The following is a 23,088-nucleotide window of genomic DNA, read 5'->3' as shown; positions in this document are numbered from 1 at the left end:
ATTCCAAACATTCTAGATACAAATCACTTCATCCACTGAACATTCCCTCTACTTCATTCATTACTAAAAAGTTTAAGTTTACAATCACAGAATGGCAGGGGTTGGAAGGGAACTCTAGAGATCATCTACTCCAACACCCCTGCTAAAGCAGGTTCACCTACAGCAGGTTACATAGGAACATGTCCAGACAGGTTTTTAATATCTTCAGAGAATAAGTTCCCACAACCTCATTGGGCAGCCTGTTCAGTTCTCTGTTACCCTCACAGTAAAACTTTTCCTCATGTTGAGGTGGTACTTCCTGCGTTCTAGTTTGCACCCACTGCCCCTTTTCCCGTCACTGGGCACCACTGAAGAAGAGTCTGGCCCCATCTTCTTGGCACCTGCCCCTTATGTAGTTATAAGCTTTGATAAAGCCCCCTCTCAAGTCTTCTCTTTTCCAGGCTAAACAGACCCAGGTCTCTCAGCCTCTCCTCATAAGAGAGGTGCTCCAGTCCCCTAATCATCATTATGAGTCTCTACTGGACTCTCTCCAGCAGTTCCTTGTCTTTCTTGAACTGAGGAGCCCAAAACTGGACACCCATTAAAGACTTTGCGTAGTAGATATTTACTTAAATGTATGCTGATAGCTTCCTGTTCAAAGTCTTAAAATAAAAAATCCTCATTACCTATGTAAGCAAGATCTATGTGATTCAGCCAAGTTTTCTCCTAAATACTTCAAAAGCTTCAATTAACTCTAAAAAGTAGGTTTTATATATTGCCTTGTTATTTTAAGAAGTGTAAACGTGCACTGTGACAAAATACTATCAAGTAAAAATTAATTCCACTGTAAGCAGAAGAAACAAAGAACAGGGATAAGCTTAGAGTGCAGTTCACAAAAGCAGGAAAAGGGAAGTAGCCACATCACTGATCTCATTCACGGGTTATACAAAGCATGACAGACAGAGATCTCTCACTTAATGAAGTCTGTTCTTTTCTCTATTCTAAGAGGACTTGAAAGAAATTTTCTTCCTCTCCTTCCTTGCGCCTCACCCCAAATTTGTTTTAAACTGTTGTTGGCTTATAATAAAAGACAACACACATATTTCTAGATTTGTTTTTTGGAACTAGTATCTCATCCTAGAATATGGCTATAATTAAAATGAGACGTTTTATTTTCTTTTATTTAAATTATAGAAAATAGATTAAGATGATGAACAAAAAAACCCACAAAATTGAAATTGCCACTATGAGTCACAACAGAACAGCTCTTCAAAGGATATTTGGCTGCATACAAACTGTTCACAGCTCCTCAGAACTATTTCCCTATTAACCTGATTTTCAGTAGTTAATTGCCCCTGTCCCAAACATACCCTGTAGCCCTATTCTAACTTCTTTGTCTTTCTACAAGTGTTTATCTGGGTACTGTTGTGTGTAGCATAGATAGTAAAGCACAACAAAAATATTTGTTACATAAAGACAATGACATGACAAACTCCTTCGTAAGAAAGAGCCTAAAAATCAAAAAAAGCATTTTTCCTTCATTATATTATTTTCTCCCTTAGAATGAACCTGAGAGAAAAAAAATAGAAAAAAATTAAAAAGTCGAATTAGAGCAGAGGGTTTTTTCCTCTTGCATTCAAAGGTATTAGATGACAACTAAAGCGAATAAATGATAATGAGTTAAATGAATTTGTAGACTTTAATCAAGAAGAAAAATAATACTATACCTAAAGACACAGGACATTAGTGTTAGAAGTCCAGTTCTCTGTTCTAATGCCAATTTCTTGAGTGGTCAGGGCTTCCCTAGCTATTAACATGACAATATTCCTTTCTCTTCCTATCTTTTACTTGTTTTGTTCAGCAGGGCTATAAACTTTCAGTGGCAGTAGGCTACCCATGCACAGTGCATGTTTGTGCAGCATCCAGCATAAAAACACACTATCTCAGACAGACTGTTTGAGCCCTAACTGAAGACAAATCACTTCATAATTTTATTTTCAAAGATGCCTGACATGGAAAAAAAAAGTATTTCGAGTAAACAGGTACAGAAATGCAAGGTGCATTAGAATTTTAGCTTGAGAGCATATTCTACTTTTTAATTTGTGCTGTCCTAATACTGTTTTCTAGATAAATTAGGCTTGACCTCCAAAGATTTGAAAATCTAGGCATTCATCAGTGAAAGGCATTTCCTCTGCTTTCTGGAGTACACTTCTACACTTAGAGGAAGCACTCAGGCTAATATTTTCTGCTTTGGAAGACAGTATGACAGTAAAGAGGCATTATGAGAATCCATGATCTTCAAATTTATTCTCAGCATAAAAAGTCCAAAATAAACAATGTACACAGGCAGTTGGGAACCTATATAGCTTGCCTGCTTTACCAAGTTATTTGATAAAACATAAGTATTCACAGAGTGCAAGAAATACTAGGAAGCATCATTCCATGCGTCTGTTTGCATTATGCAGTTATAGGCTGATCCACTGTGGACTTCTCTATTGATTTTCAATCTTTACATTTTACATTAATTTGGCTTTAAAATACACATTTTTATCTCTCAAAAAATCTGAAAGCACTGCACACTAACGTCTTTCAGAGTCTATTTTGGTCTTGAATGCAAGAGCTGAAGCATGTAGGACTTGAAGAATCCAGTGCAAGTGTGTTGCTATAAACAAACATCCACTATGCTTCACTAACTGAACTTTGGCCTACTTTTAGTGTCTCACAATGGTAAAGTAAAATTCATTAGCTTAAACTGATAATCAGAACCAATAGCTCTGAGGACAGGTCTTTCTAACAACAAATAAAATACCACTGTTGCTTTTGCTGGTAACAGGTTGCAGACTAATACTACTCAAAAGGACATATTACTACCTTGAATGTTTTCGAAATCATTAAGCACAGTGGCTAGTTTAAGATGCTCTTGCATCACTTGTGTTACTTTTCAGGACTGAGCCATGTTCTTTTAGCAGAGCTGCTGGACTGTGTTGAAGACAGGTCCTTTAAGCCTGATTTTGAAGTTGTATTGGAAATATCTTATCCATTCACCCAAGGAGGAAGAAGTTTCATAATGCTTTTAAATAAACAGCCTCTTACTATCCAAATTATGAGCCAGTAATAAGCAAGCAAAAAGTCTTACTGCACTTCAACTTTTCCATTCTTACACAGGTTGCAGTTGTAGTTTCAAACTTTACTTTTACTGGAAAGTAATATTTTAAACGTATTGTCATGTATTTTCTTAAAAGAACAGGACTAGCTGCTTGTACATCCTGCTGCTAGAATTAAATACAGCTTTTTAAACTGATACATTTTTACTGCCACACATTATTTTCATTGCCATAAGACAGAAAAGACTCTTCAAGACCAACAATATTGTGGCAGGATTCAGAAATCACAGTATCTAACTACACTGTGTGTTATACAAACACTGAAGATGCTCTCAGCCTAGAAACTTTATCTCCTTCAAGTGTTAGTGAGCACAATGTTTATAAACACATGGAAGATAAACGTGAAACAGACATAAGTTTAAATAACAGAGCAAATCTATGTAATGACAGTGCACTGGGTGCCAAATACTAGTGTTTGCAACTTCCCTTCTTGCTCTTGTAACACATTGCTATAATCATTGCTCCCATGGCTGCAGCAGCCAACACAGACTCTTTTGACCATACCTAAGACATACCTAAGAACAGACATCTTTGCATCAAATTAGTTTTATTTCTCCTCTACTGCACTTATTTCTCCTCTACTAGCATTTGTCAAGTTATGTTTTGCATAAATATGAAATAATGACACTACAATATATCACCAGGGATGCACCGGCAATTAGAATGAAGCAGCTGAAATTGACCAGAGGAACTAGTGGTTAAGTCAGGAATAATTTTTCTCCTTACTAGTGTATGGAGATACTGTGACACTGTATGTTAAAAGCCATCACAGTCCCAAGAAAGGGCTACAGTTTATGGACATATCCCCATTCATCATCATCAGAATCTTCCATAGTGGTCTTTTTGCTTCCCTTTCAGTGTGTTTCTACTTCCCAGATTCCTTTACTCAAAAAACCTAAACCAGGCCTTTCTCTTTATTCTTCATATCTGCACTCAACATATACAAAGCAACTTCCTCCTATGATATCAAGAACTTTTCATGCCAATGAAGAACTTTCTCCAGATCTCACTGAGATGAGTGATTAGGGCGTGGGGGACTGGGGTTAGAGTGTTAAATAATTACTTTATGCAGCTATGAATCTTATTTAAATCATTATTCTTGGCTTTGAAATACATCTGATTGCCTGCAATAATCAGGTGCTACAAGAAAAATAGTAGTCACAACAATCACTCCATTGCCTACAGAAAAAAAAGCATTCCCTTTGAAGAAGAAAGCAGAAGCTAAACTAGAACAACTTGGGTTTAGCAAACTAGATTCAACAAACCAGCACTTCATCAATCCACCGCTACAGCTCTTCCTGTGGTTGCCACTCAGCCAACATTTTGAGTGCCACCCATGAAAAATTCTGGAGATATATGGTTACTTAAAGTCAAGTCAGATTCTAACACAATCCTGTATCATCAGTCTCACATTGGCCTGCAGGGGCCAGAACAGTTGCCACAAAAACATATTTTTAAATAAGAAGAGAGAGGCATTGGGACCTTCAGAACATAAACCAGGACATGGAAATTCACTTCCAGCTTTGACATTAAAGTTAATGGGAGAAGACTGCTGCTGTGTAAACAAACAAACAAACAAACAAATCCAGACAAAACAGAAACAAAGGAAACCCCCGACTCTTGAATCTCAAAGTATTTTGGTTGCTACCCAAAATCAGAGCAAAAAATCTACACATTCCAAACTTGAGTAACTTCTATTATTTTTAAATTAGCAAGGCAGCTATCATAATGTAAGCCCTGCAAGAAAGCTGTCTTCTGAAAAGAAAGGGAAAAGGAAAGGTAAAAATCTTATCCTTTCACAACTTTATTTATTTGGTTGATTTATGAGCTTTGTACTTTTAACATGAACCACTCACTTCAAAGAGTTTGTGAAAGTCAAATTCCAAACAAGGCAGAATAACTGAAGCAACAAAGAAGTGGACTTCTTGTTGTTGTTGAACATTTAAACGCATCAATTCATTACCTGAACTCATTTTTCTTATTTTGTTCTATGATTGCTAGAGACAGCAGGTAGTTCAAGGGTGTATGTTATCAGATTCTTTAATCGCAACAATTGTAACACTGAATTGGAGCTGGGAGGCTATAATTAATCATTCACTGAATTAAACAGTGTTAATTTAAAATATATTTTGGTAATCTAACAAAGACATGCACACAGGTATATTCGGATTAAACAGCTCAGCCAATTTAATGGTCACTCTTGTGCCACTATTACCCATGTTGACTTACCTCCACCCTAGTCTGAAACATATAAACATCTGTACACTTTTTTTCCACATTAATTTTCTGTCAGTTGAATGAGCTTAATTGGCCAATCAAGGAATCATTCTGGTGCAATGGAAATGGCTGGCATACATCGCCCAGAGTGCAACTGTATCTTTCACCAGCAACTCTATTTTACACAACCTTACCTCATCTCTTAGAACATTTTTCTTAAGTATCTTGCCCCTTCTAAAATCATAGGTTTTGGCTTCTTGGTTCTTGTTAACTGAATCACTTATTCAATTACCATAATCTTTTCCACTGAATTTCACAGTGGGCAGATTGGAAATAGGGAGAAATTAAAATAAGGAGAATGAATTCCACCCTCTCTTCCCCCCTTCCAGGCACATCAGAGAATGTGTACATATTAAAAAAAAAAAATAATCCTTTTTCCCTTTTTCAGCATATTTTGATTTTAGCACTGTTAAACTCACTAATCCCTTTTCAGATAAATGAAAATAGTGCATGCACATGATATAACACTGTGTAATTATGTAAATGCAGAAAACAAGACATGCTTCTTAAGCTCCCAAAAGTTCGTCACTCTGAATATATCCTGCTAATCTAATACCATAAAATATATTTAAAATATTAACTTCCCTGAAGCAAAAGGCTAAGAAAAAAGTAAGTTTAATTTAACTAACAGCCATGGCACTTTATGGCAATACCCAATGTGTTTATATTGCTACAAGGCATTCCATTGTAGCACACTAAGATTGAAGAAATTAGGTACAAGAATTTTGGCCAGCTTTTTTTTAAGAAAATAAGCTTGACTTCCCTAATATCCCTGTTTCATTTCACACAGCAGCAATATTTTTACTAAGAGAATTCTATTGGAGTTAGCTTATCATGGGAGAAATGTTGTCAACAGCTTTGACAGACAGGAGTTTTGCAATGAGAAGGTCATAGGCTGAGTTTGGATCTTCCCTCGTCTGATTAGACAATGAATATTTTACCACAATTGGCTCTAGTCATTGACTGAGTTTCATTTCCAAATACCTGTCATCACCGTCACTGATGCATTCAGGAAGAGCAAGACTACAGCCAAACAGCATGATGTGTTGATAGCAGCTGAGACGATGGAGATAACTGAAGAACTTCAGGAACTTTTCCATTTCAATACTTTTGACAATGGAAAGAACTGAAGTTATAGTAGTGTAGTTATATGGCAGCATTTGGCACTGGCTGTTGGTGATATTTATGCAGGCACCTGTGAAATCAAAACAATACATTTAGAACAGAGGTATCGCTATTTAATAGGCAGTTCAAAGCATATTTTGAATTGGGTAGTCAGTATATAGACTAAATTAGCAATGCATGTACGTCACAGGGAGGATGACATTCCATAATGCTATACTAATACTGACAAAAGTAAATATCTAAGAAGAAAAAGGAATCTGGAGAAGCTTGGTAGCTTAGTTTGGAAAACCAAGTAAACTCTTAGATATTTTCACAATTCTCTGACCTGCTACAAAACTGGAGTAGAAACAAAACAAATTAATTTCTGATACAGGTCAAATATATCATAATAAGAGCCTGGTTACAGTCACCTTTGGCTGTCGCTGAGAATGGAAGTCTACAAAAATATAAAGGTTAACTGTGTTTTGAAGCTGCTCTGGTTTTAGTGTTTCCATAAAGTTTTCTTTTTAGGTGTTTCCATAAAGTTCCTCCTTTTTGTAACCACTCTACTTTGCAGCTGGCTTTCCTGCCAAAACATCAACTTGCTTACCTATTTTTCCCAAGATGATAGTTTTACATCTACAGTCTTTCTTCTCTATCCTACCAACACAGAATTATCTGTTTTTACAGGTTGAACACCTACCTCATCCTAAACTATTGTCCCACTCTCAAACTACCAGAGAAACCCTTCTCTGCTCATGCCCTGTTGTGTGCAATAGGCTCTCTCAGCTACACATGATCAGCAGGTTAACTTACTACATGAAGTTCTTAAGAGCGAGTTTCACAAGCCATACATCAAACTCAGAATTTTCATCAAGTAAAACTATTAAAATCTAACATTAGGACAGCACCCTACACCTAGTCAGGCTCTGGTAGCATTTTTTTCCACATTCAGAGCACATCCACATTGTACAATAAGGAAAGACCTCAGCCCATTCTCAAGACCAGACCCTGACACTAATCATGCTGTAAACAAATCAAACTCATGGTAAATGATCATCCCGACTCTGGCCTTCTGAATGGGGAAAACTCTTGAGCACATTCAAGCCTTAGCACTCTTGTTCTCATGATCTAAGCAAATTGGACATCAGCAGCACTAAACAGGGCAGATCCTTTCCATCATCAAGTATTTTGGGACTGGCTTATTCCAAGAACTATGCCAGTCGTTTACACCTGACCACCTGACTTGATAAAAGCTGAGGATATAAAGCACACAAGATGCAGCTTTAAAGGTTCAGCAACTCTGTTTATTCCTCACCTTTCAGTCTAGACACAGTCTTTGCTGTCTAAATGCACTAGTAGCAAATAGGAAGTATTATGAAGTGGCAAATGAAGTAAAACTTCATTAAAGTTTTTTCAAGTTGCACTGTCTTTGAAGGGATAGACAAAAAAAAAGTGGGTTTCAAATTTTATCTAGACTTGGTAAAAAATAATCCCTATTTTTTCAGTGCCTGATGAACACACTCAATGTTCCTCCCTCTGTCTTCTTCCTCTCCAGAAATCTCAACAAAAACCAAGAAACAGAATCTTGCCCTACTGAAATAATGGCATGCCTGTCCCCTCATTTTAATCAAACTAAAACTATGACAAGTTCCCATATGAAGATTCTCCACTCCCCAGAAATGTCAAAAAGAAATCTTAGCACCAGTGTACACCTATTTTACACCTATTTTCTGTTAACATTATCTTCTTACTCCAACAGTACAGTGACTAATGGATCTGTTAATCAAAGAATCACAATTTTTCCTTATAATTCAGTGACAGATTCTCCATTCATAATTAGAAGTAAGTGCTGGGAGATCAGTAAAACAGCGGTAAGCCTCCAAATCAAGAGAACTTTCAGCAGAGTGCCATTTTCAAAAGTGACTATAGGAGTATCACATGTTGATGATTTTTAGTGTAACTTTTGCTCTGAAGCTGTATGGGTATTTTTGAAAAATATGACCAGGATGATCATCAAACGTACCTGTTAGGCTGTGAGACTAAAATCTGGTGATATTAAAATAGCTTTCCAGGGAAAAGAGGAAAGGAGAAAAAAGGTGGAGAGAAGGGAAGTAAATTCACTTTGGAATCACAAAGTCTTCTTTAAAAGATGACATTTCTTTTATGACTACTCACATTGTGGCTTTTGTCTGGCTCTTGACCTGCCAGAAAAATGTAAAATCACCCTTCATTTGTTGCATTATATTTTATTCTTGAGCAAACTTATTGCCATTTATTTGTGCTGCAAAGATTTTTTTTTTCCCACAAAATCTTCCTGTAGCTATGTCCTGAGGCAAAATTGTTCCTATCACAGCATGTGTCAAGAAGCAGTGACGTTTTGGCTGAAATCATGTGCACGGACTGCTTTAGACCTCTTACACTCACGCAAACCTGACAGACAAGGACTACAGTTCCTTGGAGCTATTTGATGTTTTAGTAGTACTAGTAGTACTCAGTGGCTGGACAACACAGCACTGAATTCAACATTCATGGCCAAAAAGGCAAAATTTTAGAATCATCATAGAAAGGTATGGGTTGGAATAGACCTTAAAAATCATCTAGCTTTAACTCTCCTGCCATGGGCAGGGACAACTTCCACTAGATCAACTTGTTCATAGCCTCATCCAGCTTGGTCACAAACACCTTCAGGGACTGGACACCCACAACTTCTCTGGGTGGCCTGTGCCAGTGCCTCACCACCCTCACCGTAAAAAAAAAAAAAAAAAAAAAAAAGAAAAAAAAATTCTTCCCAATATCTAATCTAAACCTACCCTCTTTCAGCTTAAAACCATTACCCCTCATTCTGAGGGGCTCATGATGAGATTCTTATCCATCAACACCGACAAGTCCTTCGGGGCTACTCTCAATCCATTCTCCACTCAGCCATATTTATGTGCAAGATTGCCCCAAACCAGGTGTAGGACCTTGCACTTGGCCTTACTGAAACTCATGAGTTTTGCATAGGCCCACCTCTCAAGCCTGTCAAGGTCCCTCTGGATGGCATCCCTTCCCTCCAGTGTGTCTACAGTGCCACGCAGTTTGGTGTCATCACCAAACTTGCTGAGGGTGCATCCAATCCCACCATCCACATCTGCGACAAATATGTTTAACAGCACCAGTCCCAGTACTGAACCTTGAAGAATGCTACTCATCACCAGTTTCCACTTGGACATTGAGCTGTTGACCACAACTCTTTGTGTGTGGCCATCCAGCCAATGCCTTATCCAGCCAGTGGTGCATCTGTCAAACCCATGTCTATCCAATTTAGTGACAAGAATGTTGCACGAGACAGTGTCAAATGCTTTGCACAAATCCAGACAGATGATGTCAGTTACTCTTCCTTTATCCTCCAATGCTGTAACCCCATCACAGTAGGCTACAAAATTGCTCAGACATGATTCACTGTTAGTGAAGCCATGTTGATTGTCATAACCACCTCCTTGTGCCGCAGCAGTGTTTCCAGGAGATTCTGCTCCATGATCTCGCCGGACGCAGAAGTAAGACTGACCCTCCTTTAGTTCTCCGGGTCTTCCTTTTTATCTTTTTTTAAAAACAGGAGTTACATTTCCCCTTTTCCAGTCATTTTTACAGCAATTGTACAAGAATGTTTAAAAAAAAAAAAAAGAGAGAGAGATGGAAGAAGGGACTAGATATAGGACCTGTCCTTGCAACAGAATCATGATCCACCTTCCGTTCTGTGAACATTTCATTCCTCAAAACAACATCTATTCAGTATTAATCCCAGGCCCACCTGGAAACCCTGGGTTAGAACTTCGTATTTTAAACACAGGTCTTTAATCCACCTCTTCTATTTTTTGTTCCTTCATCCACCCAGCAAGTAAATTACAATGCAAGAGGTGAGTGTCCACACCTCTGAGTCAAAAAGCATACATTTCAGGGCAATAGCAATTGTATTACAGCATTCCTGGATTCTCACTGCAGTATCAACAAGTGCTACAGTCTCAAAAACCTTCTCCAGTAAATTATGCACAGGACTAATGAGCTCAGAACAGCACCCGCTGTCTCATTTGCACCACACGAAGATGCAGAACACAGATACATCAGTCCTCCAAGCTGGCCCACAGAACTTTAAGCCGCAGCAGGCAGATGCATCCTTGTTGCTTTGCAGAGGACCTCTCAAGTTCCATGCAACTGCATAAATTTGTCATACTTTGAGTAACACATTATTTCAGAGCAAAGTTGTTTCAGCTAAACTGAGACCTGAAGAAAACACAAAGATTCTCTATTCTGCTCACTTGCACAAAACAGGTTGCTCCACTAATTCTTGCATCAAGCCAAATAGCTTGTGATAGACAGAACATACCTTTCAGACAGGCTAGTCTGCTCAGTGCCAATTTGCTCTGTACAAAGGCAAACAGCATTCTACAGAGCAAGGCGTAATTTATTTTACAGGACACTAAAAGTAGGAGAAAAGCTATTTAAAATACAAGCAAAAGGGACTGATAATTTAATGAGGAGTAAGTATTCTAAAATAAAAAATAAGGTAATAATACATTTTAGTGATAATAGTGGCATTCTTTTTTTTCTGCAAATAAATAGAAAAACTGAAAAATTATATCAACTAACAGCCACAGATGTAAGAAAGAATGCAGTAAACCTCAAAACGCGTAACAAATTCTACCAAATTGCTAAATTCTGCTCCATATAGAATCATATAATCATTGAATAACCAGGTTGGAAGAGACCCACCGGATCATCGAGTCCAACCATTCCTATCAAACACTAAACCATGCCCCTTAGCACCTCGTCCACCCGTGCCTTAAATACCTCCAGGGAAGGTGACTCAACCACCTCCCTGGGCAGCCTCTGCCAGTGCCCAATGACCCTTTCTGTGAAGAATTTTTTCCTAATGCCCAGCCTAAACCTCCCCTGGCAGAGCTTGAGGCCATTCCCTCTTGTCCTGTCCCCTGTCACTTGGGAGAAGAGGCATATGTACAGGCCAAATGTATTTTAAAAACTATGTGGCCCTGCAGTACAAGAATGCTAATCTGACTCGTAGTATAACATACTAGCACTAAACATGTTACAAACCTAGCAGGAAAGAGACCAGAGAAGATGATAAACGCCTAAGACCACATTGAGAAGCCTCAACCTATTTACTTCTTTTCTCCAGTAAAGATTCACTAATTATGAAGAATACAAGGCACAAACTAGATGTGGCAATACTGGGGGAGGGCAGTGAATGGGAATAATGCAGGCAAAAAAAGGTGTTGATAGAACAGCATGGTTCCTAATTATAGGGGTCATTTCTAACACTCATCCAAATTAAGAGTTTTCTGTTTATCACCAGCTATTGCCAGATGGACTGAACTGGTCAAAAGGGCTTTCTTCTCCTCCAACAATTGCAATGCAAGTCTACAACTTTATATTTAGTGCTGCTGAAACTAATTTAAAGACCACCTTTTCCCTTTCACTCAGTTCTCTTCAAATTGTTCCCAGATTCCGCAGCCTATGGACTGCACCTGCACAAAGTGAACTGGACTAGAGGACTGAGCCAATGGAAAATAACCACCTACATTCTTTCCCAAAAGGCAATGTTTATTGCAACCTCAATTCCACACCCAACAGTGGTTGCCACTTCTGGATATTTTAGAGGCTATGCAATAAACTAGCTCTGGCATTAGCCTCCCTGAAAAATGGTCTTTCCTCACCTCTCCTGCCACAATTTTATTTTTTTGGTGGACACAGGGTGAAGGACAGAAACCCCTTTTTCTGTTGGATCAGATCATTGGGCTGAATAGCTTTTTGGCAGCAAACACATTTGTTCAAGGGCAAAAGAAGGGGCAGTGCAGGGATGGGAACCAGTAAGATCAAAGTCTGCTCACAGCAGCTGAAGCAGTGCTTTGGCAAAACACGTCATCACTGCCCAGCACCGTAAAGCACTTCTAAAGAGTGAGAAATGTTTCAATTGCCCCAGCAGAGTCAATTCCTGTCTGAGGAGAAATAAAAAAATATCTTTACTTTAAAAATTCATTAATAAATCTGGGGCAACTCTGCATTCCGAGCACATCCATTTTCTAACTTGCCCTATAAAAGCAGATCTGCCATCTCTCCTCCTGGCATCAGGCATTTTAAATGTAAAGCAGTTAAATGATGCCTTCAGTTAAAAGCAGCATGAACCAGCCTAGATCCTAGCTAGGGTATATTTTTACTATAAACAACCCTCTATCTCAGATAAGCAAAGCATAACATAGTACAGCATAACACATATATATGTTTGAAGAGATAAGTATGCAGACTGGTTTTCATATCCCAGGTCAAATTTGCCAATATTTCAGTTAGAAAATAATCTTTTTAATTAGAGCAGCTTTTACAGAACATCTTTAAGAAGCTTATGGAAAATGAAACAAAGTTCAATTCACAGCAGCAATCACCACTGACTTCATTACAGAACTTAGCTTGGTACATTCTCTGTACTAAGTTGCACAGCTGCAGTCCGTAAACTCACTGGTACAGCCTCAGTAAACCCAAGGGAAAATGGCAACATTCATCTGTCTCCTTCCCAGCAAAAGCTGTACCAACATGGAACAAAATCTCATCTTTAATCCTAAAATGTTCTGAAAATTTCTAAGGATCCTATTAAAAAGTGCAAAACCAAACCAAATACATCCATTTTAAGTTAGAAACTTGTCTAACTTGCCTACAGCAACAATTTGCAGGCTTCTTGATGTGGGAATGGCCCCCAGAAAATAAGTTTTTTTCCAATTCCAAGTTGCCATGTTCTCGTGACCCTAAAAAGATCTTGCGATTCTGGTTGATCTCATAATCCCGTGTGAGACACATGAAGCTACAGAATGCCTTTTTTACATCCTCTGCCCTGTTGCTGTTTAATATCCAGACTGTCATGAACTTTTGCTCCAGATCAAAGGAGCTAGCACCTGCTCTCTTCAGCAGAACTTCTTTCCAAAATTCATTAGTGTCTTCAAAAATTGTACTGCCTTTTTAAATTTACTACAACATCTTGTTAATTTTTTTCATTTCAATTAAAATAGAAGATGGACAGATTTTTTTTACCTCCACCCAACTATGAATTTCTCATGTACAGTCCACTTGGGACTGAACATTTGATATTGCATTTCGGATGTTTTCTCCATAACTCAAGAAAAACTCCTCAGTAAGTGAATTGCTTCTGAAACATACCAATAGATGCCAGGAACTAGGATCTGTCCTTTGGAATCCACACAGCAGGGAAATCTATAAATTGTTTTCTCCTTAATTCAAGTATCAGGAGTTAAAATCAATTATTTCGCAACAAAAGCATAGTCTCTGCATTTTTTTCCACACAAATACTGGCTTGAAAACACAATTTCCACAGCTCGCAGCCACCTCCATTTCCTGACTCCAGGGACAGCCTGGCTGCTGAGTGTGTACACCAGGTGAGTATTCCCTTCTAAACACCTTCACAGGCCCTTCCTCACATTTTTTCCACACTCCTAGGAAAGCTGTGTATTTTTTTTCTTCCAGGACACATTATGCCATAACAGAAAACACCAACCAATCTTTACAGAACAACACGCAGTCATATTACAATATTTGAAGAAAGAAGGAAGAATGCCAACATTTCTACAACTAGGAAAAGCACTTGCTGGGTGCTCTTTTAACCCCTTGGAAAAGTACAGTTAAATGCCAGATAATAGACCTTAAAAAATTTAAGAAACTAATAATACGATAAAAAATTCATAAAATTGAAGTAGTAGTGGTGCCATAGTAGTAACCTTTAACACTACAAGAAAATTAAGGTCTGAAGGAAAATGCATTTTTAATTACAACACTCGATACAGATAGAATAAAGAATTACTAGCATTTCTGTCAAAGGAAAATTCAGCCGATACAGGATGAACATCTTCTGGTCTTGACAATTCTACCAATGGCAAAAACATATCGCACCCTCGGTCCAAAAAGCTTTTACTATATTAACTGCTAATTTGTCTCTCATGGGTGTAATTCATTTCTCATCATTAAGATAAAATTTAGATATAATTTCTCTCCATTTCCCTGGGTTTTGCTTCCTCTTGCATGATTTAGTGGGAGGATTATGCGCAACAAAATCTGCCTGTTTTTCCCAGCTTTCTCAGTATCAGGCGGGGGGACTGCAGGGCAGCCTCTGTGAGGAGAGGCCAGGGCTGCCCTGTGCTCGACACAGTTGGTTCCAGCCAGCTCCAGCAGCCCCACCGCAGGGCACAGCTAAGCCCCTCAGCCACAATGGCAGCAACTCAAGGAAAGCATATTTAAAAGGGGACAAAACACTGGGTGGGGAAGTGAGAGTGAAGGGAAAAAAAAAAGTATGAGAAATAATCCTCTGGACACTGAGGCAAGAGAAGCAGGAGGGAAGGAGGTGCTGCAGACACCAGAGCAGAGATTCCCCTGCAGCCTGTGGAAGAGACTCTGGTGGAGCAGGTATCCACTCTGCAACCCGTGGAGGACTCTACGCCAGAGTAGATGGATATGTCCTGGAGGAACTGATGCCTATCTGGGAGGTGGTTGAGTCACCTTCCCTGGAGGCGTTTAAGGGACAGGTGGATGAGGCGCTGAGGGACATGGTTTAGTGTTTGATAGGAATGGTTGGACTCGATGACCCAATGGGTCTTTTCCAACCTGGTGATTCTATGGAGGACCCAGGCTGGAGCAAGATTAACCTGAGGGACTGAAGGCCATAGAAACAACTCATGTGGGAGCTGCTCTGGGGGGACTGCAGCCCATGCGGAGACTCAACAGTGAAGCAGGGCAAACTACATGGAGGAAGCAGCAGCAGAGGGGAACTGTTACGGGCTGACTGCAACCCCATTCCCCATCCCTCTGTGCCACTCACAGCAGGAAGAAAGTAGAAAAGATTGGAACAAAGGCATGAAGTCAAGCCTGGAAAGGAGGGTGGGGTGGAAGAAAGATGTTATAGTTCTTGCATCCATTTCTCATCATCTAGCTCTATTTTTAATTGGCAAATCATGAAATTAACTCTCCCTAAGTCGAGTCTGTTTTGCACCTTATGGCGACTGGTAAGTGAACTCCTAGTCTTTCACTCAACACAAGAGATTTTTCATCTCATTTTCTCCCCTCGCTGTACTGTTGAGGGGAGGGTTTGAGAGTGCAGCTGGGTGGATATCTGGCAGCCCACCAAGGGCAACCCACCATAGTCTAATAAAAACATTCTTTCTTTTCAAATTCAAGGATCATGAAAGAATAATTGAAAACACTAAAACAGTTCTACAAAGGAGGTTTAGGTTTGACTCATGCATTGCTGTAATGTCTTTTCAAAACTCTTCTTTAGTTAGCCCAGATCCCAGTTAACCAGGTAAGATCTGGACAACATTTATGTGCTCCTCACTGCATGAAGGTGCCCATGACAGGGAAGATAAACACCATGCCAACAAAGCAGACCTTAAGCAGAAACAATGGACTCAAGAGTCATGTGGAAAAAATTCAGGGAAGTTGGGAGAGGAAGCCTGAGTGAAGGGGGAAATTATAGGTCATCTTTCTGTATAGAAGGTTAGGCAGAAGCAAGAAAGAGACAGGGACACATGAAAAACACAGTAACAAAATTAGGTCCTTTGGATAGTTCCTACTACAGGATAAAATCCTGACGAATCTCTCTGTCAGTCTACATTCATTATAAAAGCATAAATTGGAGCAAGACATAATATGGACAGAAAATGAAAATCAAGCCGTGGAAGGAAATACTTTTTTAAAAATACTGTCTCTGTGATCTCCCTGATCAATATTTCTTTATCATTTGTACTATTTCCTTCAGTACAAAACTCTCAGTTCTTCCAAAAAGAACTCTGTTGGCTATTTTGCAACTGTTTGTGTCAGGAGATACTTCAAATCACAATTTTAAATCAATAAAGAGACTTCACAGACAGTATGGTCATACTACTCAAAACATATTAGTCAAACTAAGTCACATTTTTCTTCATACTTTCAGGTTGGATACAGTTCACTTGGCTTTGTTTTCAAATTAGCTAGTTAAAGATCTTTTTTCTTTTCTTTTTCTGCTTTCCCTTAATATTTCCCCTTAAAGACTTCTGAAAAGGCTTGTCTTTCAGACATCTGTCCTAAATTTGCCATTATAAATAGTGAGACAAAGAATGCATTTCATTTCTTCAACAATTTCAAGCTCTTCTGTGTCTGAATTATTCCTGCCATCTATTAGAGACCCCTGCTGTCTTCTCCCCAGAATCTCTCTTATTCTGGATGCAGTGGAAATTACTCTTTATATGACTTAACCTCCCATGTATTTACATTTCCTTTCATTTTCCACCTTTAGCTTCCCTGCACTTTCTGTATTACACTGTCAGCTTCATTCTATAATTTTTACAATCTTGTATTGTCAATAGGGCTCGTGTTTGCAGATCGTTTATACGTCGCTATTTATATACTTTCTTCCCTATCCAAGCCATGTCAATCGGTACTTACAATGACTGCATGTTATATTTCAATGATGACTACAATTATACTGAGTACAATTTACCTTTCACAATATCAGTCCTTGCTTGTGTTTCTTTGTTACTTTCTTCTACTTGGATTTCATCCAACTTTTCCCTACTTAAAGGCTTATGGTTTAGATAAGATTTTTTTAAACTGTTTGCATAAGAAATTTAAAAATACTTATGTGGGTGTAAGCTATTCAGATAGAAATCATTTATGTTGATTTTAAAATTTATAGTAACTACAGGAGTGGCATTGTTACTTCAGCCTAAAGAACCATTACTCTTCTACATCATTTACCCCTCAGTTCCATTTTTAACCTTGTGGAATGCTGAAACACTCAGAATACAAATACTGCAAATGCGTTTTTATCCATAATATGTACTAAACTGTTGTTGTAACCAGGGTACCTAGTTGTTGTTCCAAAAGTAAACTATCTAAGTGAGAGGATATTTGCTTTATAAGCAGTTCAAAATTATATATGTTAATGAAAACATTACAAATAAAGTGTTCTTAACTTTATTTGCCAGCATATTTTGAAGCATTAAACAGAATATTTGAGACTGTCATATCAAGATTCAACCTCTTCCATTGGATATGCAAAATGAGACATCCAGTTCTGAAAGGCACTGAACATTCACAATTCACAGAGTGTTAAATTAAAGCTTCATCTAATTAGAAGTGCACTACTGTAATAAGCATCAGTTGGATACCTCAAATCAGAGATCACAAGTTTGGAAAAGTTGCAGAACCCCTCTGGCAGAGCATGGGTAATTAAAAGAATTCCTAAGTTTAGCACTGTTCTCAAGACAGTAAGAAACTGCTTGAAACTCTTCATATCCTTGCATGTGGGGATATAAAGGCAGCAACAGAACAAATGAACCATTTTTCAGAACTACTGATCACCAGCGGATCCCATTCAAAACAACAGGAGAGGTACATGCCAACTACTTTTTGGAAAGCACTAATTTCAGCATATTTGGAATCTTGAGGCTAGACAGCTTCTCTGCTGAGAGCATCTTTAAAGCATGTGCTGAACTGATTTCTGAGTAAGAATGAACTTAGCATATGTTTGTGTTGTTCTAAATAGTTGCCTTCCCTTTTAATATGTGTCGCTCTCTTGGCCCTTGTAGCTTCTTAAGATTTAATGTGAGCCAAGAAACACTGTCACTATAATACTGCAAAAAAAAGCTTGCTAAAGAGACATCTGTAAATGAAGCAGGTTTTAAACTCCCATGAGAAGGAAAGTGGTGTATACTTCTTTTAATATACTTGCACTTATACCTGCTCTCCAGTAAAGAAATGCTAAAGCTATAAATGTTTGCTCTACCACAATCAAATAAGAAGGACAGATTCTCCGTATCTTAGGTTGCTTTGTCAATTTTATTGGTCACTCTAATGAGCAAGTCAACAGAAGTGACTGTGGATGGAAACAATATTTTAGAGCCATATGAGCTTGCTTAGAACCTTAATCATGCTACATGACCCATCTATTTTCACTCTTTTCACTAGATCACTGAAACTCAAATATCCACAATGTCATTCCCAGATTGCTTACACTCCGTGGTCTGATATAGCTATATTGTCAATTGCCTCTTTTGCATCATTGCAAAAAGGTTAGGTCATTTATCGGCTAACACATGAAGATGTGTCCAAAGATTTCACAAATTTAATTTTAGCAAACATTTTCCTAAAAAAAGGAGTACTCTTTCAGTACTTCAGAACAGAGTCTTGTCCCTGAGGGACTGTAGCCCATAGACAGGACCCACATGGAAGCTCTTTTGGAAGGACTGCAAACAGTGGGACAGAACTCAGGTTGCAGCAGGGAAGAGGGGTGAGGGGGAAGAGGCATCAGAGAGAACTTATGGACTGACCACAACCTCCAATCCCCATCCCTTGTGTGCCACTCACAGGAGGGAGGAGGCAGAGGAGTTGTGAATGGGGTGAAGTTGAGCCTGGGAAGAACAGCAGGGTGGGAGGAGATTGTTCTAGTTTTCATCTTTGTTTCTCACCACCCAATTCTCTTTTTAACTAGCAATGCATTCAATTAATTTTTCCCAAGCCGAGTCTGGTTTGCCTGTGATAGTAACTAGTAAGTGACCTCCCTGTCAGCCTATGAGTTTTTCCATCTTATTTTCTCCTGCTCTTCTGTCAAGGAAGGGGAGTGAGAGAGCAGCTGGATGGGTGTCTGGCTGTCAGTCAAGGACAATCCATGACAATACCGTCCAGTTACCTTAAGTAGCTATTTTGAGAATAAAATCGTTCATGTCATGACAGACCCTATGTTAAGCAGAAGTAAGATGTATAACTAGTTATCATCCAGAAATTATGTAAAGATAGTAGAAAGCGCTAGATAACTTAGTTTCAAATATTTTTTGTCACTGGTGGTTAAGTTAATCCTCCATATCTGCACTGAAGTGCACCAAAGCTTTAATGCGTACAATATAAGAACACACAAAGACAGAACAAGATGGGTCATCCTATTTATATTTAGAAAGTAAGTACATCATTCAAGGGCAGGGACAGTTCAAGATGCCTGAAGATGTTTAAAGCTACTAAGTTTGTAAGATCTTTTGCTCAAAATGTAATGACTGTTTTTTAAACTGCTGAACAAAGACTCTATTCGCCTATTTGCAAGTAGGTTTGGGTTTTTAAATAATTGTGTCGGGCTGGACTCAATCAAAAACAGTAAAAATGCCACAACCAGCTTTGAGAACATACACTTTAAATTACTGATGCCTCTGAAAATTAAAATCAAAGTCAAGCTAAATGAGCTGTTCCACATATCTTTTGTAGGCTCGCTTCTACAAGAAGTAACCTATGGTTAATTCCAGTTTGGAAATCAAAGCATTTTGCGTTGAGTCATCTAAAGTGTTTTGAAAACTGAATTTTAGAGAAAAAAAGAATTTCCACAGAGCTTGTAATATTCACACTAATTTGATCAAAAGGAACCTTGACACTTCTCATTTTATTTACAACTGACAAACTATTCACTTGTACCATATAAACAGAAAGCTTATACCTTGAAGTATTCACTCAGGAAGTAAAGGAAAAGATAATGGGAAAACTTCACTACACTCTGTTGTAAAAGCACAATATTACAGACAACTGTCAAAAGCAAGTTTCCTATTTCTAACAGCCTCTCTTGACAAGAATAAAATGCTGTTGAGGAGCTGACAAATATTTCTGTCTCAAGACAGCTACCATAGTCAATAAATTTTTGGTAAACACTGTGTCTATAGCCAATGCAAAAGAAAAAGTGTGTACAAAGAGCAATGCTTCCAGTACCAAAATGCAAAAATAACAAAGAGATAGAAAACAATATAAAAAGAAGCTTCTCTTCAATCCATGAAAAATAAAAATTTCCCCTTTGCTAGAACTGAGACCCTCTACAGTACATTGCAAAATGGAAACAAGGATTGAGAAGCATTTAAGTAAAAGCACTAATGGCTTTTAGTTTAGGTGACTATGGGCATAAATGATCTGGCAGATTTGGGGAAATCTAATTTATCAGAAGCACTTAACACACAAAATGTAGCATCTTGATCCCTAAAGAAAGGCTTAACAGGAGTGCCTTTATACAGCACAAAGATAACCGCAAGAGGAGTAGTACTAAGCTTTTTACATTTACTTGTAGGTAGACATTGGACAAACTCATGTCTTCTGAGGGCTTAAGCTCAGGTTTTAGTAACAGCCAGAGCAGCCTAAAGCTAGAAACAAGGTACTGTCAGAGTAAGATTCTAAGAGAAGGTCCTAAATTTCCTTAGGTCAACTGACACAATCAGAAAAACATTTCATAAGACAATTTAACATATACAAAGGCAAACACCGCTTCCTCTCAACTATGCCATTTCCTTTAAAACAACTCTGATGCCAAACAGCCAAGCACTAACTTAGCCAGTGTTAGAGCTAGAGTCAGCTCATAGAGGAGAGAGCAAATATCAGTGCATAAAAATAAGCATATAGTACTGGAATGGAGACACCTTCTCAGCACCTCTAACCTCTAAATGAAGCCCAGCTGACCCATAATAGTTTTATGTGGGGAAGAGGGAAACGAGCTTCTGAACAGCAAACCCCATCTGCAGATCTGAAATAGAAGTCAGACTCCAAGACTAGCTGAAAACAATTGCTCTGCATTTAACTTCGTTCAGCTAATGAATTATACAATTTGAAAGGAATGAGTGATTCTCAACTCCCCATTGTGCTCCACAGGTACCAAAGGGAGAGGTGATAAGGCTACTGACCACCTGCAGCAGAGAGAAAAACAATTCATTACCTCCCAGGTCACAGAGAGGGGATTAGCCATGAGGGAAACATAACTCATATTTTAGATCAGAGTTGAAGTGCTATTTTTTTTTAAGGCAATCTGTACCAGCTGCTGCACAGTGGAGCACCACATCCAGTCTGCACCAGACATTTCTTGCTCATAGCTCAATGCAGTCATAAATTCCATCTCAGTTATTCTCCTGACCAAAGAATGTTGCAGAAGGTTGGGCTCTTCATCAGGCCACTTCTTTCTCTGAAGCCCCACTTCTTTCACCAGGGAGTTTCCAGACACTGTCCTTCTTGTCTGAAGCACATACTTGTTTCTCTAATCCCTTGGGCAGGCACAGCTGAGAGCAGGTAAGCTCATTAGCAAAAGCTGAGGCTGAACACCCACCCCCCATGAGGTGTGAGCTGGCCTATATTCCAGATCTGGTATTTTGATTAGTCATTTCCTAATTACAGGATTCTTCAGTGAAATTTGAGACATATTGCTAAGAACCTACTGTTAAATAATAATAAGATACAAAATAAAATTAATTTTAGGATTACATCTATCATTAGAGACTGTTTTCAGCATGTCAGGTTAAACAAGATTTTGCTATTGTTTTAAAACATGTGCGTAACTTTATTACTCTTGGTACGCTTTGTTTAAAAAAAAAGGGTAGCATCCACAGGACCCAGGCAGGCATCCAGTTATTTTGAGTTGGCTGTTTTTATTTTATTTTTCAAAAAATGCATTTTCAGTAAGTGAAACTGAATGCTAGCTTGATCAATAACATTTCATTATCTACCAATATCAGTATGCTTAAAACAAAACAGAAAACACAGTGCTTTGTACAAGACTGACAGTAGTTGAGATACTCAACAGGCTACGAATAGGTCAGCATAGAAATAGGCTGTGCCTGAGCTGTCCCAGTTGTTTCTGGTTAATTAGCTTCCTAGAATAGCCATTTTACTCTTTGGATCTGCTCAGTAACAAATCAGGATCCTTTTTTTCAAGTTTATCTCACAATGATAACTTATGCTTACCTCAGTTTCAGACAAAATTAACATAGCAAATCCCTTCCTGAGAAATCTGCCCAGAAACTATCAGAATACAGCACCACATTTGCTAAGCAAAACACCACAAGCACATAAACCCTATGCTTTGCAAACTGCAGTTTCCTGCTTAGAGGTTTCCAGGTGGAGCTTAAGATTCCAGGTGTTGATCTTTAAAGCCCTGGTTAACCAAGGACTTATCAGTCTAACAAATTAATGTTTTCCCTATGTAAAACTAACGCAACTATGTTTTTCAGAGATATGTATGCGCTCATTTCAACACAGTATAGATCATTGCAACATTCAACACAGACACAGTTATTGTAAGAGATCCTTTGCTTTACTGCAGCCTAGAGCATCTGAATTTGATAGGACACTTGGCAAAGTATGCGTTGCAGAACATAATATACAATTTCATGGGCCCTTTCTTTATTCTGAGGGGCTGATACTGACTCTCTCTGTATCACTGGAATTTTCTTTTGAGTATCATGTTTTTAAAATATTCAGTGGCAACTTAATTCTGTTTCTACCATTAGAGTCCAAATGCTTCTGCTTACAGATGAGCCTAGCTATCTACATTAATGCAGATATCCCTTACAGTTCCAGTTACACTATTTGATTGTAGTGTGAACCAAAAAGAATGTTGACAATCTTTCACAGCCTGAGCAATTAGAGATCAAAAACCATGCTGTTTTTCTTAATGTGTAAAAGGATTAAATTCATATAAAGGTGTTTAAGAGCTTAACATAACTATGATGAACTTTTCTATAACTCT

At 38.4% G+C, this 23,088-nt stretch overlaps 1 protein-coding gene across 4 annotated transcripts in view; it reads right to left on the bottom strand.

Moving 5' to 3' along the window:
• CORIN (corin, serine peptidase) overlaps positions 1 to 23,088 on the bottom strand; it is a 128,497-nt gene that overhangs the window by 74,159 nt on the left and 31,250 nt on the right. For all 4 annotated transcript variants that reach the window (XM_069856098.1, XM_069856097.1, XM_069856099.1 and 1 more), the window contains exon 4: positions 6,405 to 6,615. In XM_069856098.1, coding sequence (XP_069712199.1) covers positions 6,405 to 6,615 — 211 coding nt within the window. The remainder of the gene's footprint in view (positions 1 to 6,404; positions 6,616 to 23,088) is intronic.

This window comes from Phaenicophaeus curvirostris, chromosome 4 (assembly GCF_032191515.1).
Source record: "Phaenicophaeus curvirostris isolate KB17595 chromosome 4, BPBGC_Pcur_1.0, whole genome shotgun sequence".
Lineage (NCBI taxonomy): Eukaryota > Metazoa > Chordata > Aves > Cuculiformes > Cuculidae > Phaenicophaeus > Phaenicophaeus curvirostris.
This window is presented reverse-complemented; position numbering and strand designations above follow the sequence as displayed.